This window comes from Coregonus lavaretus (genome assembly GCF_964263955.1).
Source record: "Coregonus lavaretus genome assembly, chromosome: 3".
NCBI lineage: Eukaryota > Metazoa > Chordata > Actinopteri > Salmoniformes > Salmonidae > Coregonus > Coregonus lavaretus.
Genome location: NC_139990.1, coordinates 32817719 through 32835748, shown reverse-complemented (window position 1 = coordinate 32835748; position 18030 = coordinate 32817719). Strand labels below are relative to the sequence as shown.

At 42.6% G+C, this 18030-nt stretch overlaps 1 protein-coding gene across 6 annotated transcripts in view; it reads right to left on the bottom strand.

Moving 5' to 3' along the window:
- LOC311110875 (histone-lysine N-methyltransferase ASH1L-like) overlaps positions 1 to 18030 on the bottom strand; it is a 52503-nt gene that overhangs the window by 14462 nt on the left and 20011 nt on the right. For all 6 annotated transcript variants that reach the window (XM_084153483.1, XM_084153484.1, XM_084153485.1 and 3 more), the window contains 8 exons: positions 8444 to 8617; positions 8207 to 8301; positions 8041 to 8114; positions 6048 to 6093; positions 5708 to 5816; positions 5264 to 5470; positions 2604 to 2750; positions 59 to 167 (listed from right to left, as the gene is read on the bottom strand). In XM_084153483.1, the coding sequence (XP_084009609.1) occupies positions 59 to 167; positions 2604 to 2750; positions 5264 to 5470; positions 5708 to 5816; positions 6048 to 6093; positions 8041 to 8114; positions 8207 to 8301; positions 8444 to 8617 (961 nt within the window). The remainder of the gene's footprint in view (positions 1 to 58; positions 168 to 2603; positions 2751 to 5263; positions 5471 to 5707; positions 5817 to 6047; positions 6094 to 8040; positions 8115 to 8206; positions 8302 to 8443; positions 8618 to 18030) is intronic.

Below are 18030 nucleotides of genomic sequence, written 5' to 3'. Positions count from 1 at the left end.
ATTGGGGCTGTAACTGGGAGTGGATTGGGGAAGATGGTTGATGTGCCGCCACACCCACCTGCTCTTCGGTGTTGAAGGAGTGGAAGTTGTAGTCGTAGGTGAGCTCCGTGCCGCTGCTCATGTCCTTGAGGGCAAAGAGGCCGATCCTGTACACCCCATTCACCGACCTGCAGGAGCAACAGACAGGAGGGAAGAAGAGTGAGGAGGGAGAACTCAGATTTGCCCAGGCAGGCCAAAACTTGAGCATAGGGCACAGCCAGAGCATGGGGCTCTGGTTAAAAGTAGTGCACTATATAGGGAATAGGGTGCCATTTGGGGAGCACACTTTCTTCATCTCCCTGCACAGTACAACCGTATAGGCTACACTTTCCCTTTGCTGTCTAATGTATTCTTTCTGGGAGGACAAAAATCAGTTTCAGCACATTGTCTCGGGGCACTAATACGGCTGTGTCCAAGGCCCCAGCTACAACATCGTATAATCGCTATTCTGTGACAAGATGGAGGACTGGCCAGGCTTCACACTGGAAATTCTCTATCACTGCAGAATCTCTTATTCGAGGCCCGGTCCACACCACCCCACAGCACTACAGAGACAGTTGTTAGATAAGTGTGTCCTAGTTTACTCACTGGACTGGACGTTCAAGAAGTGCAAGGAGGAAAACAGGTGACTGTCTTTTCTCAAAGGTCGTTAACCGTTTTTACAGTCTGTGTTCGGGCCCTTTTGGGGTTAAACGGTGGGTCTTTAAAAATAAAGAAGCTATTTTATTAACTTCAACTGTCCTCCAAGAGTTGCTGAAATTCCTTTTCACTTAAACGGTGGGTTTAACATGTTGATGTCCAGTTTGCTCTTTCATTCAACACAACAACCAGACAAACAAACGCTAGTATGTATTATTCTTAGGGAAGGAGCCAATGATTCAGAAGCCTTCTTAACCAGGTCTACAATTGCCGTGCTTGATCCTGGCTGAGAGGTACGCAATCCTGGAATTGTCTGGAGGTTGGTCGATTGGTTTATCGCAGAGAAAGGGCCTTAAACCGTTTAGCGCTGAATAATCAGGCACAGTCCAGTAGGGCTGACCCCATTTAGTCGACTGGTCGATTGTTTAGTTGATAGGCTGTTGGTCGACCAATATTTTTTTTAGTCGAGCAGTGGCAAACGAGACACCTGTCTGATTCACACCTGTCTGAGTGGACTAAACCATTGCGGAGGCCGCGGGGGTGGCACACCAGTAGTACATTTACCATGAATTACCATAATTTATAATCTACAATGTTTGTTTGGTTACGGTAATTTCTGTTAATGCATTCAATATATTATGACAACAGTCGTGGAATATTTTTATTTATTTTTTATTACAACAGTCTTACCATTGTCATTGTAAGAGTGGACACGTTGCTTGCAGAGCGCATAACCTAGGCTACACTTGTGGGGGAAAAAGTGTAGCTTTATTTCATTCCATTTATGAGTTGTCAATTTATTTATTGCCTTTTGTTTGGAGAGCTACTGTCAATCTTGGGTAAGGACACACACAGAAGTAGGCCTAGGCTACCTGGACTGCGCGCAAATGTAGGCCTATAAATGTGCCCATTTGGGGATCTGATACTATTTCTGATTGTCTTAACTCACCATCACTGTGGAGCTTCTCAAAGTAATTTTTTCTTCGCCTCAAACAGCAAGTAAACAAAGTCTGTTTTTATATCCATTGAGAATGACAATAGTTCCTCAACGTAGCCTCTTTGAAAAATCTTTCCAGCTCTCTCCCTTTCGATAACCACTCAGCATAAAAAGGGAAAAAAATGGCATGGAAACATCATAAAATAGGTCTACCTGATTACTTCTTATCCCTTGCACAAATAGCCTACAGCTGTGTCTGTCTGTCCGGAGCTCACTGGACTGATAAACTAAGGGCCCAGAATATTTTGATACGTTGCAAGTTTGCTAGCACGAGCTTGTGGCTGACCAAGTTCATAGTTGATACAATGTTTCAAGTTCCTTGCAGACAGGCCATGCGTAGCCAATGTGATTTATAGGATATTTATTTTAAAATCAGGATATTTCCTACCTGCTGGCTGCAATGTTTTTATCTGTTGGCTTTATGTAGGCTATTTTTACATATTGGCAATGGCAATAGAAGTTACTTTTAGATTTGTATCATTTTCATTTAGATAGAATTTGTATTAACCATATGACATTCATTTTGAGATATGAAGACTATTATAAATGAAATGAAACTGTTATACGAAAACGTTTTTTTTTCCTTCTGGTTAGGCTATATTGATCTCTGGCTCCTTCTTTATTTACATTTACATTTTAGTCATTTAGCAGACGCTCTTATCCAGAGCGACTTACAGTTAGTGAGTGCATACATTTTTCATACTGTCTGAATAATTTATGTCTTCATTTTTAAATCGCAGTGCTTAAAGCATCAGACAACCTCAGCCTACATATAGTTGATTTTATTCAAACATAGGGTCTGTCTAAATATGGAAAAATACACGTTTTAAAATTTCGACCAATCGATTGGGCAGTCTGGATTAAAGCGTTTGCGAAATGGCATGTTGTTGTTGTAGTCATAGTAGTAGTAGTAGTCCTACTAACTCACCACTTCTGCATCTCACAGTTGGGTTCACAGCTGTGGTTGATGAAGCGGGCCTCGTTGCCCATCCGGTAGCTATCGATCACCATGCCGCTGTCCAGGTTCAGACAGTATTGGCCGCTGTGGGCGAAGTACTGCTCCATCATGCGACTTCTACAGCACACACAGAGGGGGAGAGAGAGGGACATTAGAATATATGGATAAGAGAATACGATGCAGAGCTTAGGAACACAGATGAACACTACAGAACCACTCAAAAGGCACACCTTAAAAAATAATGATTTAACATGAAAGAATAATACATTTGGCGTGAATCCTTGGTAACTTCCACTTAAGTTGAATTTTCACTTAGTCATAAATTGATGTCAATGGGAGACTATGGGCTCCATTTTTCGATTGGCACTAAGGAGGCGCAAGTGTCAAACGCACGTTACCTGTCTAAGATCAGCTCGCTTGCGTTGAGGTGGGAGGGGTGCCAATATCCTCCTAACTATTCAGTCCTCCACCATATCAACTGCATTTTTTTTTTATGTAGTGGGGGAGAGGCTGTTAATGGGGGTCGAGCGGTCTATACATCTACATATATATATATATATATATATATATATATATATATATATATATATATATATTTTAAACACTACATGCATATAGGGGAGACATTGGATACAACTGACAGGAGCCTCCTATTTTGTATAGAAGTGTGAATGTTATGCGTTTAAAGACATTTAGGCCTACGTGTGCACACAGTGCCATGGAAAGCCCAGCCTATCAATTAAGGGTTTGGCTTCTGAGATTGCTTTGAAATGCATATGAATCACCAAAGCTTTATTGAAAGATCAGGTTTGGGAGGAGCAAAACAGTGAGCCGACATCCCCTTTTTAATTATTTTAGCCAGCTTCCATTATTATTTTGGATTTGCGTAAAAGCCTCCATAGTCTACCTTAATATTATATGCCCAAGGGGAGCAATGATGGTGCCTGTAACTGTATTTAGACATAGACTATTTAAAACAAGTTGTTTTGTTTTGATTAGAATTATTCACTCTTTTTATTTGCCACAGATATAAAGCACTCCGCACGTCATCGTCGTTAACGGTTGGGAAAATGCCAGAGAGTGAGACAGGGAAGTGACAGCAGGGAAGTCCTATATGGCAATACTTTGAGAAGTTAAATGAGGTGGTGGTGAAATGCTAACTTTGCAAGGTGGAATTGAGCTAGTGGCAGTACAGGTGCAATGCTAAACCATCTGAAACCGAGGCACCGTGAGACCCAAACCGTTGCTGGCAGCAGCGCAGGCCCCCGAAAACAGACAGACAGGCTCTTCACACAGAAGAAGTGCAATAATGGACGGCGTGAGAAAATCACACAGTGCTGATTATAGAAATGATTGCAGTTGATATGTAGCAGATGGAGAATGACTGCTCTGCAAGTACCAAGTGTGTGCTCTCAAACAGCCCATTCGCTGCGTTAACAATAGGGCTGAGACAGTCATGGAATTTTGGATGACGGTAATTGGCCAGCCAAATGACCATGGTCACCGTAATAACCATTTGAATAGCAACAACAAAACTAACGGGGGTGTTTACGCACATTTTCTCCCCTCCTCTGCTCCTGACTGGATGTGCTGCCATAGAAATAGACTGAATAGAACGGACGTCCCCATTCGTTAATGATGGCATAATGGGTGGATTGGCAGCCATTGCAAGTGTACCCATAGGAGCAAAGCAGGAAGTAAAATATGTGCTGTGATTTGTTGATTCAACAAAAAATACATTCCATTGTATGAGCCACATCAGTTAACATCATTTGAATGAACATTCTACATTACCATGGAAATTATTGCACCACAATACCAGGCAGCCATTGTGAGTATACCCATGAGTTTACCAGTCAAATTACTAGGGTTAGAGGTTCCACGCATGTTCTATTCATTGTATTTCTATGTGTGCTGCTGTTGCATTGTGGGGGTGTTGCCTAGGCAACCGAATACTTATTTGCTTGTTTCAGCAAGGCGCAAAAAAGTTTGATCACGCTGTTAAGAGTCCATGTTACGGCAGAAACGGACTCAACCGCACAAATGCCCAAATGCCCGGCAGTCCCGTCTTCAGTCAGCTGTTTGTTCCACACACACACACCAAAAATAATTATTTTTATTTTTAAACGTTTATGATAGTTATTCTATTTTCATGATGGTCTTCATCCATAACCGTCGGTTACACGGTTATACAGTAATTGTGCCAGCCCAGGTTAACAACAGATTGTTAATGTCTATGGACACGCTGTCATACATCACTGCAAAGAGCCATCACATTGATGATTCTTAGCGTTTATTTATATATTGTTTTTATCCCTAAATGCTGAACTTTTTTGCCATGGAGCACGTTCTGATTGGCCAGTGAGGGGGTCAAGCCTCGACACACCTACAACTTGTTTAGTCATCAAAACCCAGCCCTTTCCCGCCAGCTACTGAGCCCATAATTCCAGTTGTGAAAATAGCAAAAACATTTGACACACCCCCAAACCTATAGCGCTACCGCCATTGCGTTAGGTTTGTTAAAATAGAGCCCTAAGTGAAAATGTGATTTATGTTTTGCCCCTCGATGCATATATGTAATGTTGTATGAATAACCTACATATCAATACATGCATTCAAATCTATCTTACCTGAACTCGTGCTCGCTGACAACCTCTCCCAGGTACTCGATGATGAACTGGCCTGAGCGGAGGGGCTCCTTGGTGCGGATGCCCCAGCCCTTGCCCTCGGCACGGAAGCGCTCCAGGCACTGCACCCACTCGTGCCTCTGGATGTGCTGGTTGTCACACTGCTCCCCGCACGGACAAGTGCCGGGGAGGCACTCGGCAAAGCTCATCCTGAGGGAATGGGAGAAAATACTTTTATTGCAACCAAGTGGGACACACCAAGATCATTTATTCATATTAAATTAATTCACATCTTGAGATGCTATTCCAAGGCAGATATCTGAACATTGACGTAAATTGAAGACCCAAGCAGGGTCGAAAGCGTTTTCCTTGTAGATAAACACAGCACGTCTGGGAGCATATACCAGTGTGCCAGTCTATTTTAGTCTTCAACACCAGTGTTTATACCTGTTGAGGCATTCGTCAAGGCAGCCTCTGTCGATGGCTTCCCCGGAAGGCCTGCAGTTACAGGTGGTGGCTTCATAACCCGAGACAGGCTTCACATCCACATAGACGTCTACAGTTACACAAGGCAAGGACATATACACAATAGCTTGACCAGACCATGGCTGCGTCCCAAATGGCACCCTATTTCCTATATAGTGCACAACTTTTGACCAGGGTCCAATAGGGCTCTGGTCTAAAGTAGTGCATTATATAGGGAACAGGGTGCCATTTGGGACACAGCATTAAATAGTGTTTGGTTACAGTATAATTGAGGCGACTGGATCTTAGACTGTGTACTCACTTGATCTGATCTTTTTATAAAGGGGGACATCGGGCTTCTCGTAGAGCTAAAACCATCAAGAAATGTAGGTTATTACATCATAAGTAAGTAGCTATTACATCATAAGTAAGTAGCCTTGTCCGAGCTAGAACTGCACATAGTCCAGGAGCCCATCTCCTGTTTATGTATCGTGAGGCAGCTTGATGTTCAAGTGCACCTACTGGACAGGCCTTATATCATAAAAGAGACGAATCCTTACAGTGAGGGAAAAAAGTATTTGATCCCCTGCTGATTTTGTACGTTCGCCCACTGACAAAGACATTATCAGTCGATAATTTTAATGGTAGGTTTATTTGAACAGTGAGAGACAGAATAACAACAACAAAATCCAGAAAAACTCATGTCAAAAATGTTATAAATTGATTTGCATTTTAATGAGGGAAATAAGTATTTGACCCCTCTGCAAAACATGAATTAGTACTTGGTGGCAAAACCCTTGTTGGCAATCACAGAGGTCAGATGCTTCTTGTAGTTGGCCACCAGGTTTGCACACATCTCAGGAGGGATTTTGTCCCACTCCTCTTTGCAGATCTTCTCCAAGTCATTAAGGTTTCAAGCCTGACGTTTGGCAACTCTAACCTTCAGCTCCCTCCACAGATTTTCTATGGGATTAAGGTCTGGAGACTGGCTAGGTCACTCCAGGACCTTCATTGGCTTCTTCTTGAGCCACTCCTTTGTTGCCTTGGCCGTGTGTTTTGGGTCATTGTCATGCTGGAATACCCATCCACTACCCATTTTCAATGCCCTGGCTGAGGGAAGGAGGTTCTCACCCAAGATTTGACGGTACATGGCCCCGTCCATCGTCCCTTTGATGTGGTGAAGTTGTCCTGTCCCCTTAGCAGAAAAACACCCCCAAAGCATAATGTTTCCACCTCCATGTTTGACGGTGGGAATGGTGTTCTTGGGGTCATAGGCAGCATTCCTCCTCCTCCAAACACGGTGAGTTGAGTTGATGCCAAAGAGCTCCATTTTGGTCTCATCTGACCACAACACTTTCACCCAGTTCTCCTCTGAATCATTCAGATGTTCATTGGCAAACTTCAGACGGGCATGTATATGTGCTTTCTTGAGCAGGGGGACCTTGCGGGCGCTGCAGGATTTCAGTCCTTCACGGCTTAGTGTGTTACCAATTGTTTTCTTGGTGACTATGGTCCCAGCTGCCTTGAGATCATTGACAAGATCCTCCCGTTAAGTTCTGGGCTGATTCCTCACTGTTCTCATGATCATTGCAACTCCACGAGGTGAGATCTTGCATGGAGCCCCAGGCCGAGGGAGATTGACAGTTATTTTGTGTTTCTTCCATTTGCACCAACTGTTGTCACCTTCTCACCAAGCTGCTTGGCTATGGTCTTGTAGCCCATTCCAACCTTGTGTAGGTCTACAATCTTGTCCCTGACATCCTTGGAGAGCTCTTTGGTCTTGGCCATGGTGGAGAGTTTGATTGATTGATTGCTTCTGTGGACAGGTGTCTTTTATACAGGTAACAAACTGAGATTAGGAGCACTCTCTTTAAGAGTGTGCTCCTAATCTCAGCTCGTTACCTGTATAAAAGACACCTGGGAGCCAGACATTTTTCTGATTGAGAGGGGGTCAAATACTTATTTCCCTCATTACATTTACATTTACATTTACATTTACGTCATTTAGCAGACGCTCTTATCCAGAGCGACTTACAAATTGGTGCATTCACCTTATAGCCAGTGGGATATTAAAATGCAAATCAATTTATAACATTTTTGACATGCGTTTTTCTGGATTTTTTTGTTGTTATTCTGTCTCTCACTGTTCAAATAAACCAACCATTAAAATTATAGACTGATAATTTATTTGTCAGTGGGCAAACGTACAAAATCAGCAGGGGATCAAATACTTTTTTCCCTCACTGTATATAGATTGGACAAATCCCTATTATAGCTTGTCGACTCTGAGGGGAAAAACACTTAGCAGTGATCACCTGGTCATGTTTCCACAGCCACAAGATGTCGTAAGGCAACTGGAAATCAATTTGCTTCTGTCTTAGGTACTTTCCTGAAAGGGAGGGTGGGGGAGAGAAATGAAGTAACATGTCATGACAAAGTGTGAGAGTGTGTGTGTGTGTGCTTGCGTGCAAGAACACTCACCAACATGGATAGGGGCAGGAAAAAGGCCGTAGTCGTGTTCCCCAGGTGTGTACTCCAGTTTCTCTTTCTTCATCTGCAGAAGCTGACTACGAGGACTGAAAGAGAAACAGGAACAACAACAACAAAAAAGTGTGAGATGTCCATATATGCCCTACATATTCCTGGTTTGACCTTTGGTAAGCAAACGGGTATATCCAGATTTGACATGTGTCTGTGTTTCTCTATTATGGGCCTCACTCTGCCGTCTTGTACACATCAGAGTAGAGCCCCGCCTTTTGGAACTTCTTCTTTGGAGGCCTGACTGCTCTCTTTTCCCGTTGGCTGGTTATAGGCATGGGTGGCGCTTGTTCCATGGAGACGGTGCCCGGACGTTCCGGGGAGGAGGGGCAATCTGGTTTCCCCTCCAGAGCACTGAAATAGAACAAAGACTGAGTTTATAGTGATGACTGGCTTGATATATATATATATATACACACACACACACACACACACACAGTTGAAGTCAGAAGTTTACATACACCTTAGCCAAATACATTTAAACTCAGTTTTTTACAATTCCTGAAATTTAATCCAAGTAAAAATTCCCTGTTTTAGGTCAGTTAGGATCACCACTTTATTTTAAGAATGTGAAATGTCAGAATAATAGCAGAGAGAATTATTTATTTCAGCTTTTATTTCTTTCATCACATTCCCAGTGGGTCAGAAGTTTACATACACTCAATTAGTATTTGGTAAGATTTCCTTTAAATTGTTTAACTTGGGTCAAACGTTTAAGGTAGCCTTCCACAAGCTTCCCACATTAAGTTGGGTGAATTTTGGCCCATTCCTCCTGACAGAACTGGTGTAACTGAGTCAGGTTTGTAGGCCTCCTTGCTCGCACACGCTTTTTCAGTTCTGCCCACACATTTTCTATAGGATTGAGGTCAGGGCTTTGTGATGGCCACTTCAATACCTTGACTTTGTTGTCCTTAAGCCATTTTGCCACAACTTTGTAAGTATGCTTGGGGTCATTGTCCATTTGGAAGACCCATTTGCGACCAACCTTTAACTTCCTGACTGATGTCTTGAGATGTTGCTTCAATATATCCACATGATACCATCTATTTTGTGAAGTTCACGAGTCCCTCCTGCAGAAAAGCACCCCCACAGCATGATGCTGCCACTCCCGTGCTTCACGGTTGGGATGGTGTTTTTCGGCGTGCAAGCCTTCCCCTTTTTCCTCCAATCATAACGATGGTCATTATGGCCAAACAGTTATATTTTTGTTTCATCAGACCAGAGGACATTTCTCCAAAAAGTACGATCTTTGTCCCCATATGCAGTTGCAAACCGTAGTCTGGCTTTTTTTATGCCGGTTTTGGAGCAGTGGCTTCTTCATTGCTGAGCGGCCTTTCAGGTTATGTCGATATAGGACTCTTTTTACTGTGGATATAGATACTTTTGTACCTGTTTCCTCCAGCATCTTCACAAGGTCCTTTGCTGTTGTTATGGGATTGATTTGCACTTTTCGCACCAAAGTATGTTAATCTCTAGGAGACAGAACGCGTCTCATTCCTGAGCAGTATGACGGCTGCGTGGTCCCATGGTGTTTATACTTGCGTACTATTGTTTGTACAGATGAACGTGGTACCTTCAGGCTTTGGAAATTGCTCCCAAGGATGAACCAGACTTGTGGAGGTCTACAATTGGCTGATTTCTTTTGATTTTCCCATGATGTCAAGCAAAGAGGCACTTAGTTTGAAGGTAGGCCTTGAAATACATCCTAAGGTACACCTCCAATTGACTCAAATGATGTGAATTAGCCTATCAGAAGCTTCTAAAGCCATGACATAATTTTCTGGAATTTTCCAAGCTGTTTAAAGGCACAGTCAACTTAGTGTATGTAAACTCCTGACCCACTGGAATTGTGATACAGTGAATTATAAGTGAAATAATCTGTCTGTAAACAATTGTTGGAAAAATGACTTGTGTCATGCACAAAGTAGATGTCCTTACTGACTTGCCAAAACTATAGTTTGTTAACAAAACAGCTGTGGAGTGGTTGAAAAACAAGTTTTAATGACTCCAACCTAAGTGTATGTAAACTTACGACTTCAACTATATGTATGTATGTATGTATGTATGTATGTATGTATGTATGTACGTACGTACGTACAGTGGGGGAAAAAAGTATTTAGTCAGCCACCAATTGTGCAAGTTCTCCCACTTAAAAAGATGAGAGGCCTGTAATTTTCATCATAGGTACATGTCAACTATGACAGACAAATTGAGAAAATAAAATCCAGAAAATCACATTGTAGGATTTTTAATGAATTTATTTGCAAATTATGGTGGAAAATAAGTATTTGGTCACCTACAAACAAGCAAGATTTCTGGCTCTCACAGACCTGTAACTTCTTCTTTAAGAGGCTCCTCTGTCCTCCACTCGTTACCTGTATTAAATGGCACCTGTTTGAACTTGTTATCAGTATAAAAGACACCTGTCCACAACCTCAAACAGTCACACTCCAAACTCCACTATGGCCAAGACCAAAGAGCTGTCAAAGGACACCAGAAACAAAATTGTAGACCTGCACCAGGCTGGGAAGACTGAATCTGCAATAGGTAAGCAGCTTGGTTTGAAGAAATCAACTGAGGGAGCAATTATTAGGAAATGGAAGACATACAAGACCACTGATAATCTCCCTCGATCTGGGGCTCCACGCAAGATCTCACCCCGTGGGGTCAAAATGATCACAAGAACAGTGAGCAAAAATCCCAGAACCACACGGGGGGACCTAGTGAATGACCTGCAGAGAGCTGGGACCAAAGTAACAAAGCCTACCATCAGTAACACACTACGCCGCCAGGGACTCAAATCCTGCAGTGCCAGACGTGTCCCCCTGCTTAAGCCAGTACATGTCCAGGCCCGTCGGAAGTTTGCTAGAGTGCATTTGGATGATCCAGAAGAGGATTGGGAGAATGTCATATGGTCAGATGAAACCAAAATATAACTTTTTGGTAAAAACTCAACTCGTCGTGTTTGGAGGACAAAGAATGCTGAGTTGCATCCAAAGAACACCATACCTACTGTGAAGCATGGGGGTGGAAACATCATGCTTTGGGGCAGTTTTTCTGGGACCAGGACGACTGATCCGTGTAAAGGAAAGAATGAATGGGGCCATGTATCGTGAGATTTTGAGTGAAAACCTCCTTCCATCAGCAAGGGCATTGAAGATTAAACGTGGCTGGGTCTTTCAGCATGACAATGATCCCAAACACACTGCCCGGGCAACGAAGGAGTGGCTTCGTAAGAAGCATTTCAAGGTCCTGGAGTGGCCTAGCCAGTCTCCAGATCTCAACCCCATAGAAAATCTTTGGAGGGAGTTGAAAGTCCGTGTTGCCCAGCGACAGCCCCAAAACATCACAACTCTAGAGGAGATCTGCATGGAGGAATGGGCCAAAATACCAGCAACAGTGTGTGAAAACCTTGTGAAGACTTACAGAAAACGTTTGACCTGTGTCATTGCCAACAAAGGGTATATAACAAAGTATTGAGAAACTTTTCTTATTGACCAAATACTTATTTTCCACCATAATTTGCAAATAAATTCATAAAAAATCCTACAATGTGATTTTCTTGAATTTTTTTTCTCATTTTGTCTGTCATAGTTGACGTGTACCTATGATGAAAATTACAGGCCTCTCTCATATTTTTAAGTGGGAGAACTTGCACAATTGGTGGCTGACTAAATACTTTTTTCCCCCACTGTATATACAGCTGCGGAAAAAATTAAGAGACCACTGCAAAATTATCAGTTTCCCTGGTTTTTCTATTTATAGGTATGTGTTTGGGTAAAAATAACATTTTTGTTTTATTCTATAAACTACTGACAACATTTCTCCCACATTCCAAATAAAAATATTGTCATTTAGAGCATTTATTTGCAGAAAATGACAACTGGTCAAAATAACAAAAAAGATGCAGTGTTGTCAGACCTCGAATAATGCAAAGAAAATAAGTTCATGTTCATTTTTAAACAACACAATACTAATGTTTTAACTTAGGAAGAGAAATCAATAGTTGGTGGAATAACCCTGATTTTCAATCACAGCTTTCATGCGTCTTGGCATGCTCTCCACCAGTCTTTCACATTGATGTTGCGTGACTTTATGCCACTCCTGGCGCAAAAATTCAAGCAGCTCGGCTTTGTTTGATGGCTTGTGACCATCCATCTTCCTCTTGATCACATTCCAGAAGTTTTCAATGGGGTTCAGGTCTGGAGATTGGGCTGGCCATGACAGGGTCTTGATCTGGTGGTCCTCCATCCGCACCTTGATTGACCTGAATGTGTGGCATGGCGCATTGTCCTGCTGGAAAAACCAATCCTCAGAGTTGGGGAACAATGTCACAGCAAAAGGAAGCAAGTTTTCTTCCAGGACAACCTGGTACGTGGCTTGATTCATGCGTCCTTCACAAAGACAAATCTGCCCGATTCCAGCCTTGCTGAAGCACCCCCAGATCATCACCGATCCTCCACCAAATTTCACAGTGGGTGCGAGACACTGTGTCTTGTAGGCCTCTCCAGGTCTCCGTCTAACCATTAGACGACCAGATGTTGGGCAAAGATGAAATTTGGACTCATCAGAGAAGATGACCTTACTCCAGTCCTCTACAGTCCAATCCTTATGGTCTTTTGCAAACCTCAGCCTGGTTCTTTTTTTTTTTCTTTTTTTTTGGGGGGGTAGATCAGCTTTAATATTACAGATAGATTGTAACTTCCATCAATGTAATTGTCTGCATCACTTCCAATCCCCCATATGTTTTTTTCTTTTTTTCCCCCTCGCATATATATACACACACATACATATATATACATACATATCCTTTAAAAATATATATATTTCCCTTTATTACTTTCCAACCCCACCATCCCTTCCCTAATTGGAGTAAACTAGTGAACAACAATGCTTAGGCCTCTACTTCAGGCTTATACATACTATATACATTTTATGGACACAGTCAATAATTATATTTTGTTTGTTTTTACTCCTGAACTTCCTCCGATCATTTTCATGATGTCCATCTGGTATGCTTCTATATGCCATATCTTTCTAACTGTGCTCTTTCACAAAAGCTCACAATATATAACCTATATACTTATTATGGACACAGCATGTCTTACACTAGTTATCTTGTTGTTATTAGTCCCATCCTTCAGCTCCATTCAACACCTCCCATCTATCTCTTAACACCATCCATATTGGATTTCTATTTGCCATATATTTTTCAACTGTACTGTGATGTTTTACAAAAGTTCTGAACCTTTCTATTCTCATTGTTTCTACAGTTTGTGAATTGAAAATAAACATTTTTGCTAAAAGTATTATTATGTTATTGATCGATTGACTATGACTTTTCAGATCACCCAGTAGAGCCTGGCTCTTCTTTGCTTCTCATTGATGAAGGGCTTTTTTCTAGCTTTGCATGACTTCAGCCCTGCCACTAGGAGCCTGTTTCGAACCGTCCTTGCCGTGCACTTCACCCCAGCTGCCGTTTGCCATTCTTTTTGTAGGTCACTTGATGTCATCCTACGGTTGTTGAGTGACATTCGAATGAGTTGGCGGTCATCCCGGTCAGTAGAGATTTGTTTTCGCCCTCTGCCGGTCTGTAGCTTTGTTGTCTCCAATGTCTGCTGCTTGACCTTGTTCTTATGAACCGCCGTCTTTGAAATTTTAAGGATGGAAGCAACCTGACGCTGACTGTATCCCTCTGCCAGTAAAGCTAGAATTGAACCCTTCTTTTCATCACTCAAAAGTTTCCTTTTCAACTCTATTGGCATGGTCAATAGTTATTACTTTTGAGGTACTATTAGCACTGTTTTTGCCATCCAGCTGGTACTATTGCAAGAGGATATAGGTTTTTATACTTTTCCTCATGAAATAAGATTTGGTCATGTGATCACCTAATCTGTACCTAATTCAGTAGAATGAGGTGTGCCTGTCTTGGAATTCAACAGACACTGGAATGGAATGGCTGTCATACATGTAGAGATGCTGATTTAAGAAAATGTTGCAGTATACTGTGAGGGAAAAAAATATTTGATCCCCTGCTGATTTTGTACATTTGCCCACTGACAAAGAAATGATCAGTCTATAATTTTAACGGTGAATTAATTTAACAGTGAGAGACAGAATAACAAAAAAATAATCCAGAAAAACGCATGTCAAAAATGTTATAAATTGATTTGCATTTTAATGAGGGAAATAAGTATTTTACCCCCTCTCAATCAGAAAGATTTCTGGCTCCCAGGTGTCTTTTATACAGGTAACGAGCTGAGATTAGGAGCACACTCTTAAAGGGAGTGCTCCTAATCTTAGCTTGTTACCTGTATAAAAGACACAAGTCCACAGCAGCAATCAATCAATCAGATTCCAAACTCTCCACCATGGTCAAGACCAAAGAGCTCTCCAAGGATGTCAGGGACAAGATTGTAGACCTACACAAGGCTGGAATGGGCTACAAGACCATCGCCAAGCAACTTGGTGAGAAGGTGACAACAGTTGGTGCGATTATTCGCAAATGGAAGAAACACAAAATAATCTCCCTCGGCCTGGGGCTCCATGCAAGATCTCACCTCGTGGAGTTGCAATGATCATGAGAACGGTGAGGAATCAGCCTAGAACTACACAGGAGGATATTGTCAATGATCTCAAGGCAGCTGGGACCATAGACATCAAGAAAACAATTGGTAACACACTCGCCGTGAAGGACTGAAATCCTGCAGCGCCCGCAAGGTCCCCCTGCTCAAGAAAGCACATATACAGGCCCGTCTGAAGTTTGCCAATGAAAATCTGAATGATTCAGAGGAGATCTGGGTGAAAGTGTTGTGGTCAGATGAGACCAAAATCGAGCTCTTTGGCATCAACTCAACTCGCCGTGTTTGGAGGAGGAGGAATGCTGCCTATGACCCCAAGAACACCCCCTCCACCATCAAACATGGAGGTGGAAACATTATGCGTTGTGGGTGTTTTTCTGCTAAGGGGACAGGACAACTTCACCGCATCAAAGGGACGATTGACGTGGATGGGTCGTGGATGGATGGGTCGTGGATGGATATTCTAGCATGACAATGACCCAAAACACACGGTCAAGGCAACAAAGGAGTGGCTCAAGAAGAAGCACATTAAGGTCCTGGAGTTGCCTAGCCAGTCTCCAGACCTTAATCCCATTGAAAATCTGTGGAGGGAGCTGAAGGTTTGAGTTGCCAAACGTCAGCCTCGAAACCTTAATGACTTGGAGAAGATCTGCAAAGAGGAGTGGGACAAAATCCCTCCTGAGATGTGTGCAAACCTGGTGGCCAACTACAAGAAACATCTGACCTCTGTGATTGCCAACAAGGGTTTTGCTACCAAGTACTAAGTCATGTTTTGCAGAGGAGTCAAATACTTATTTCCCTCATTGAAATGCAAATCAATTTAAAACATTTTTGACATGCGTTTTTCTGGATTTTTTTGTTGTTATTCTGTCTCTCACTGTTCAAATAAACCTACCATTAAAATATAGACTAATAATTTCTCTGTCAGTGGGCAAACGTACAAAATCAGCAGGGGATCAAATACTTTTTTCCTTCACTGTATATACAGTGGGGAGAACAAGTATTTGATACACTGCCGATTTTGCAGGTTTTCCTACTTACAAAGCATGTAGAGGTCTGTAATTTTTATCATAGGTACACTTCAACTGTGAGAGACGGAATCTAAAACAAAAATCCAGAAAATCACATTGTATGATTTTTAAGTAATTAATTTGCATTTTATTGCATGATATAAGTATTTGATCACCTACCAACCAGTAAGAATTCCAGCTCTCACAGACCTGTTAGTTTTTCTTTAAGAAGCCCTCCTGTTCTCTACTCATTACCTGTATTAACTGCGCCTGTTTGAACTCGTTACCTGTATAAAGGACACCTGTCCACACACTCAATCAAACAGACTCCAACCTCTCCATAATGGCCAAGACCAGAGAGCTGTGTAAGGACATCAGGGATAAAATTGTAGACCTGTACAAGGCTGGGATGGGCTACAGGATAATAGGCAAGCAGCTTGGTGAGAAGGCAACAACTGTTAGCGCAATTATTAGAAAATGGAAGAAGTTCAAGATGACGGTCAATCACCCTCGGTCTGGGGCTCCATGCAAGATCTCACCTCGTGGGGCATCAATGATCATGAGGAAGGTGAGGGATCAGCCCAGAACAACACGGCAGGACCTGGTCAATGACCTGAAGAGAGCTGGGACCACAGTCTCAAAGAAAACCATTAGTAACACACTACGCCGTCATGGATTAAAATCCTGCAGCGCACGCAAGGTCCCCCTGCTCAAGCCAGCGCATGTCCAGGCCCGTCTGAAGTTTGCCAATGACCATCTGGATGATCCAGATGAGGAATGGGAGAAGGTCATGTGGTCTGATGAGACAAAAATATAGCTTTTTGGTCTAAACTCCACTCACCGTGTTTGGTGGAAGAAGAAGGATGAGTACAACCCCAAGAACACCATCCCAACCGTGAAGCATGGAGGTGGAAACATCATTCTTTGGGGATGCTTTTCTGCAAAGGGGACAGGACGACTGCATCGTATTGAGGGGAGGATGGATGGGGCCATGTATCGCGAGATCTTGGCCAACAACCTCCTTCCCTCAGTAAGAGCATTGAAGATGGGTCGTGGCTGGGTCTTCCAGCATGACAACTACCCGAAACACACAGCCAGGGCAACTAAGGAGTGGCTCCGTAAGAAGCATCTCAAGGTCCTGGAGTGGCCTAGCCAGTCTCCAGACCTGAACCCAATAGAAAATCTTTGGAGGGAGCTGAAAGTCCGTATTGCCCAGCGACAGCCCCGAAACCTGAAGGATCTGGAGAAGGTCTGTATGGAGGAGTGGGCCAAAATCCCTGCTGCAGTGTGTGCAAACCTGGTCAAGACCTACAGGAAACGTATGATATCTGTAATTACAAACAAAGGTTTCTGTACCAAATATTAAGTTCTGCTTTTCTGATGTATCAAATACTTATGTCATGCAATAAAATGCAAATTAATTACTTAAAAATCATACAATGTGATTTTCTGGATTTTTGTTTTAGATTCCGTCTCTCACAGTTGAAGTGTACCTATGATACAAATTACAGACCTCTACATGCTTTGTAAGTAGGAAAACCTGCAAAATCGGCAGTGTATCAAATACTTGTTCTCCCCACTGTGTGTATATATATATATATATATATATATATATATACACATATATATACATATACGCTGCTCAAAAAAATAAAGGGAACATTTAAACAACACAATGTAACTCCAAGTCAATCACACTTCTGTGAAATCAAACTGTCCACTTAGGAAGCAACACTGATTGACAATACATTTCACATGCTTTTGTGCAAATGGAATAGACAACAGGTGGAAATTATAGGCAATTAGCAAGACACCCCCAATAAAGGACTGGTTTTGCAGGTGGTGACCACAGACCACTTCTCAGTTCCTATGCTTCCAGGCTGATGTTTTGGTCACTTTTGAATAATGCCGGTGCTTTCACTCTAGTGGTAGCATGAGACGGAGTCTACAACCCACACAAGTGGCTCAGGTAGTGCAGCTCATCCAGGATGGCACATCAATGCGAGCTGTGGCAAGAAGGTTTGCTGTGTCTGTCAGCGTAGTGTCCAGAGCATGGAGGCGCTACCAGGAGACAGGCCAGTACATCAGGAGACGTGGAGGAGGCCGTAGGAGGGCAACAACCCAGCAGCAGGACTGCTACCTCCGCCTTTGTGCAAGGAGGAGCAGGAGGAGCACT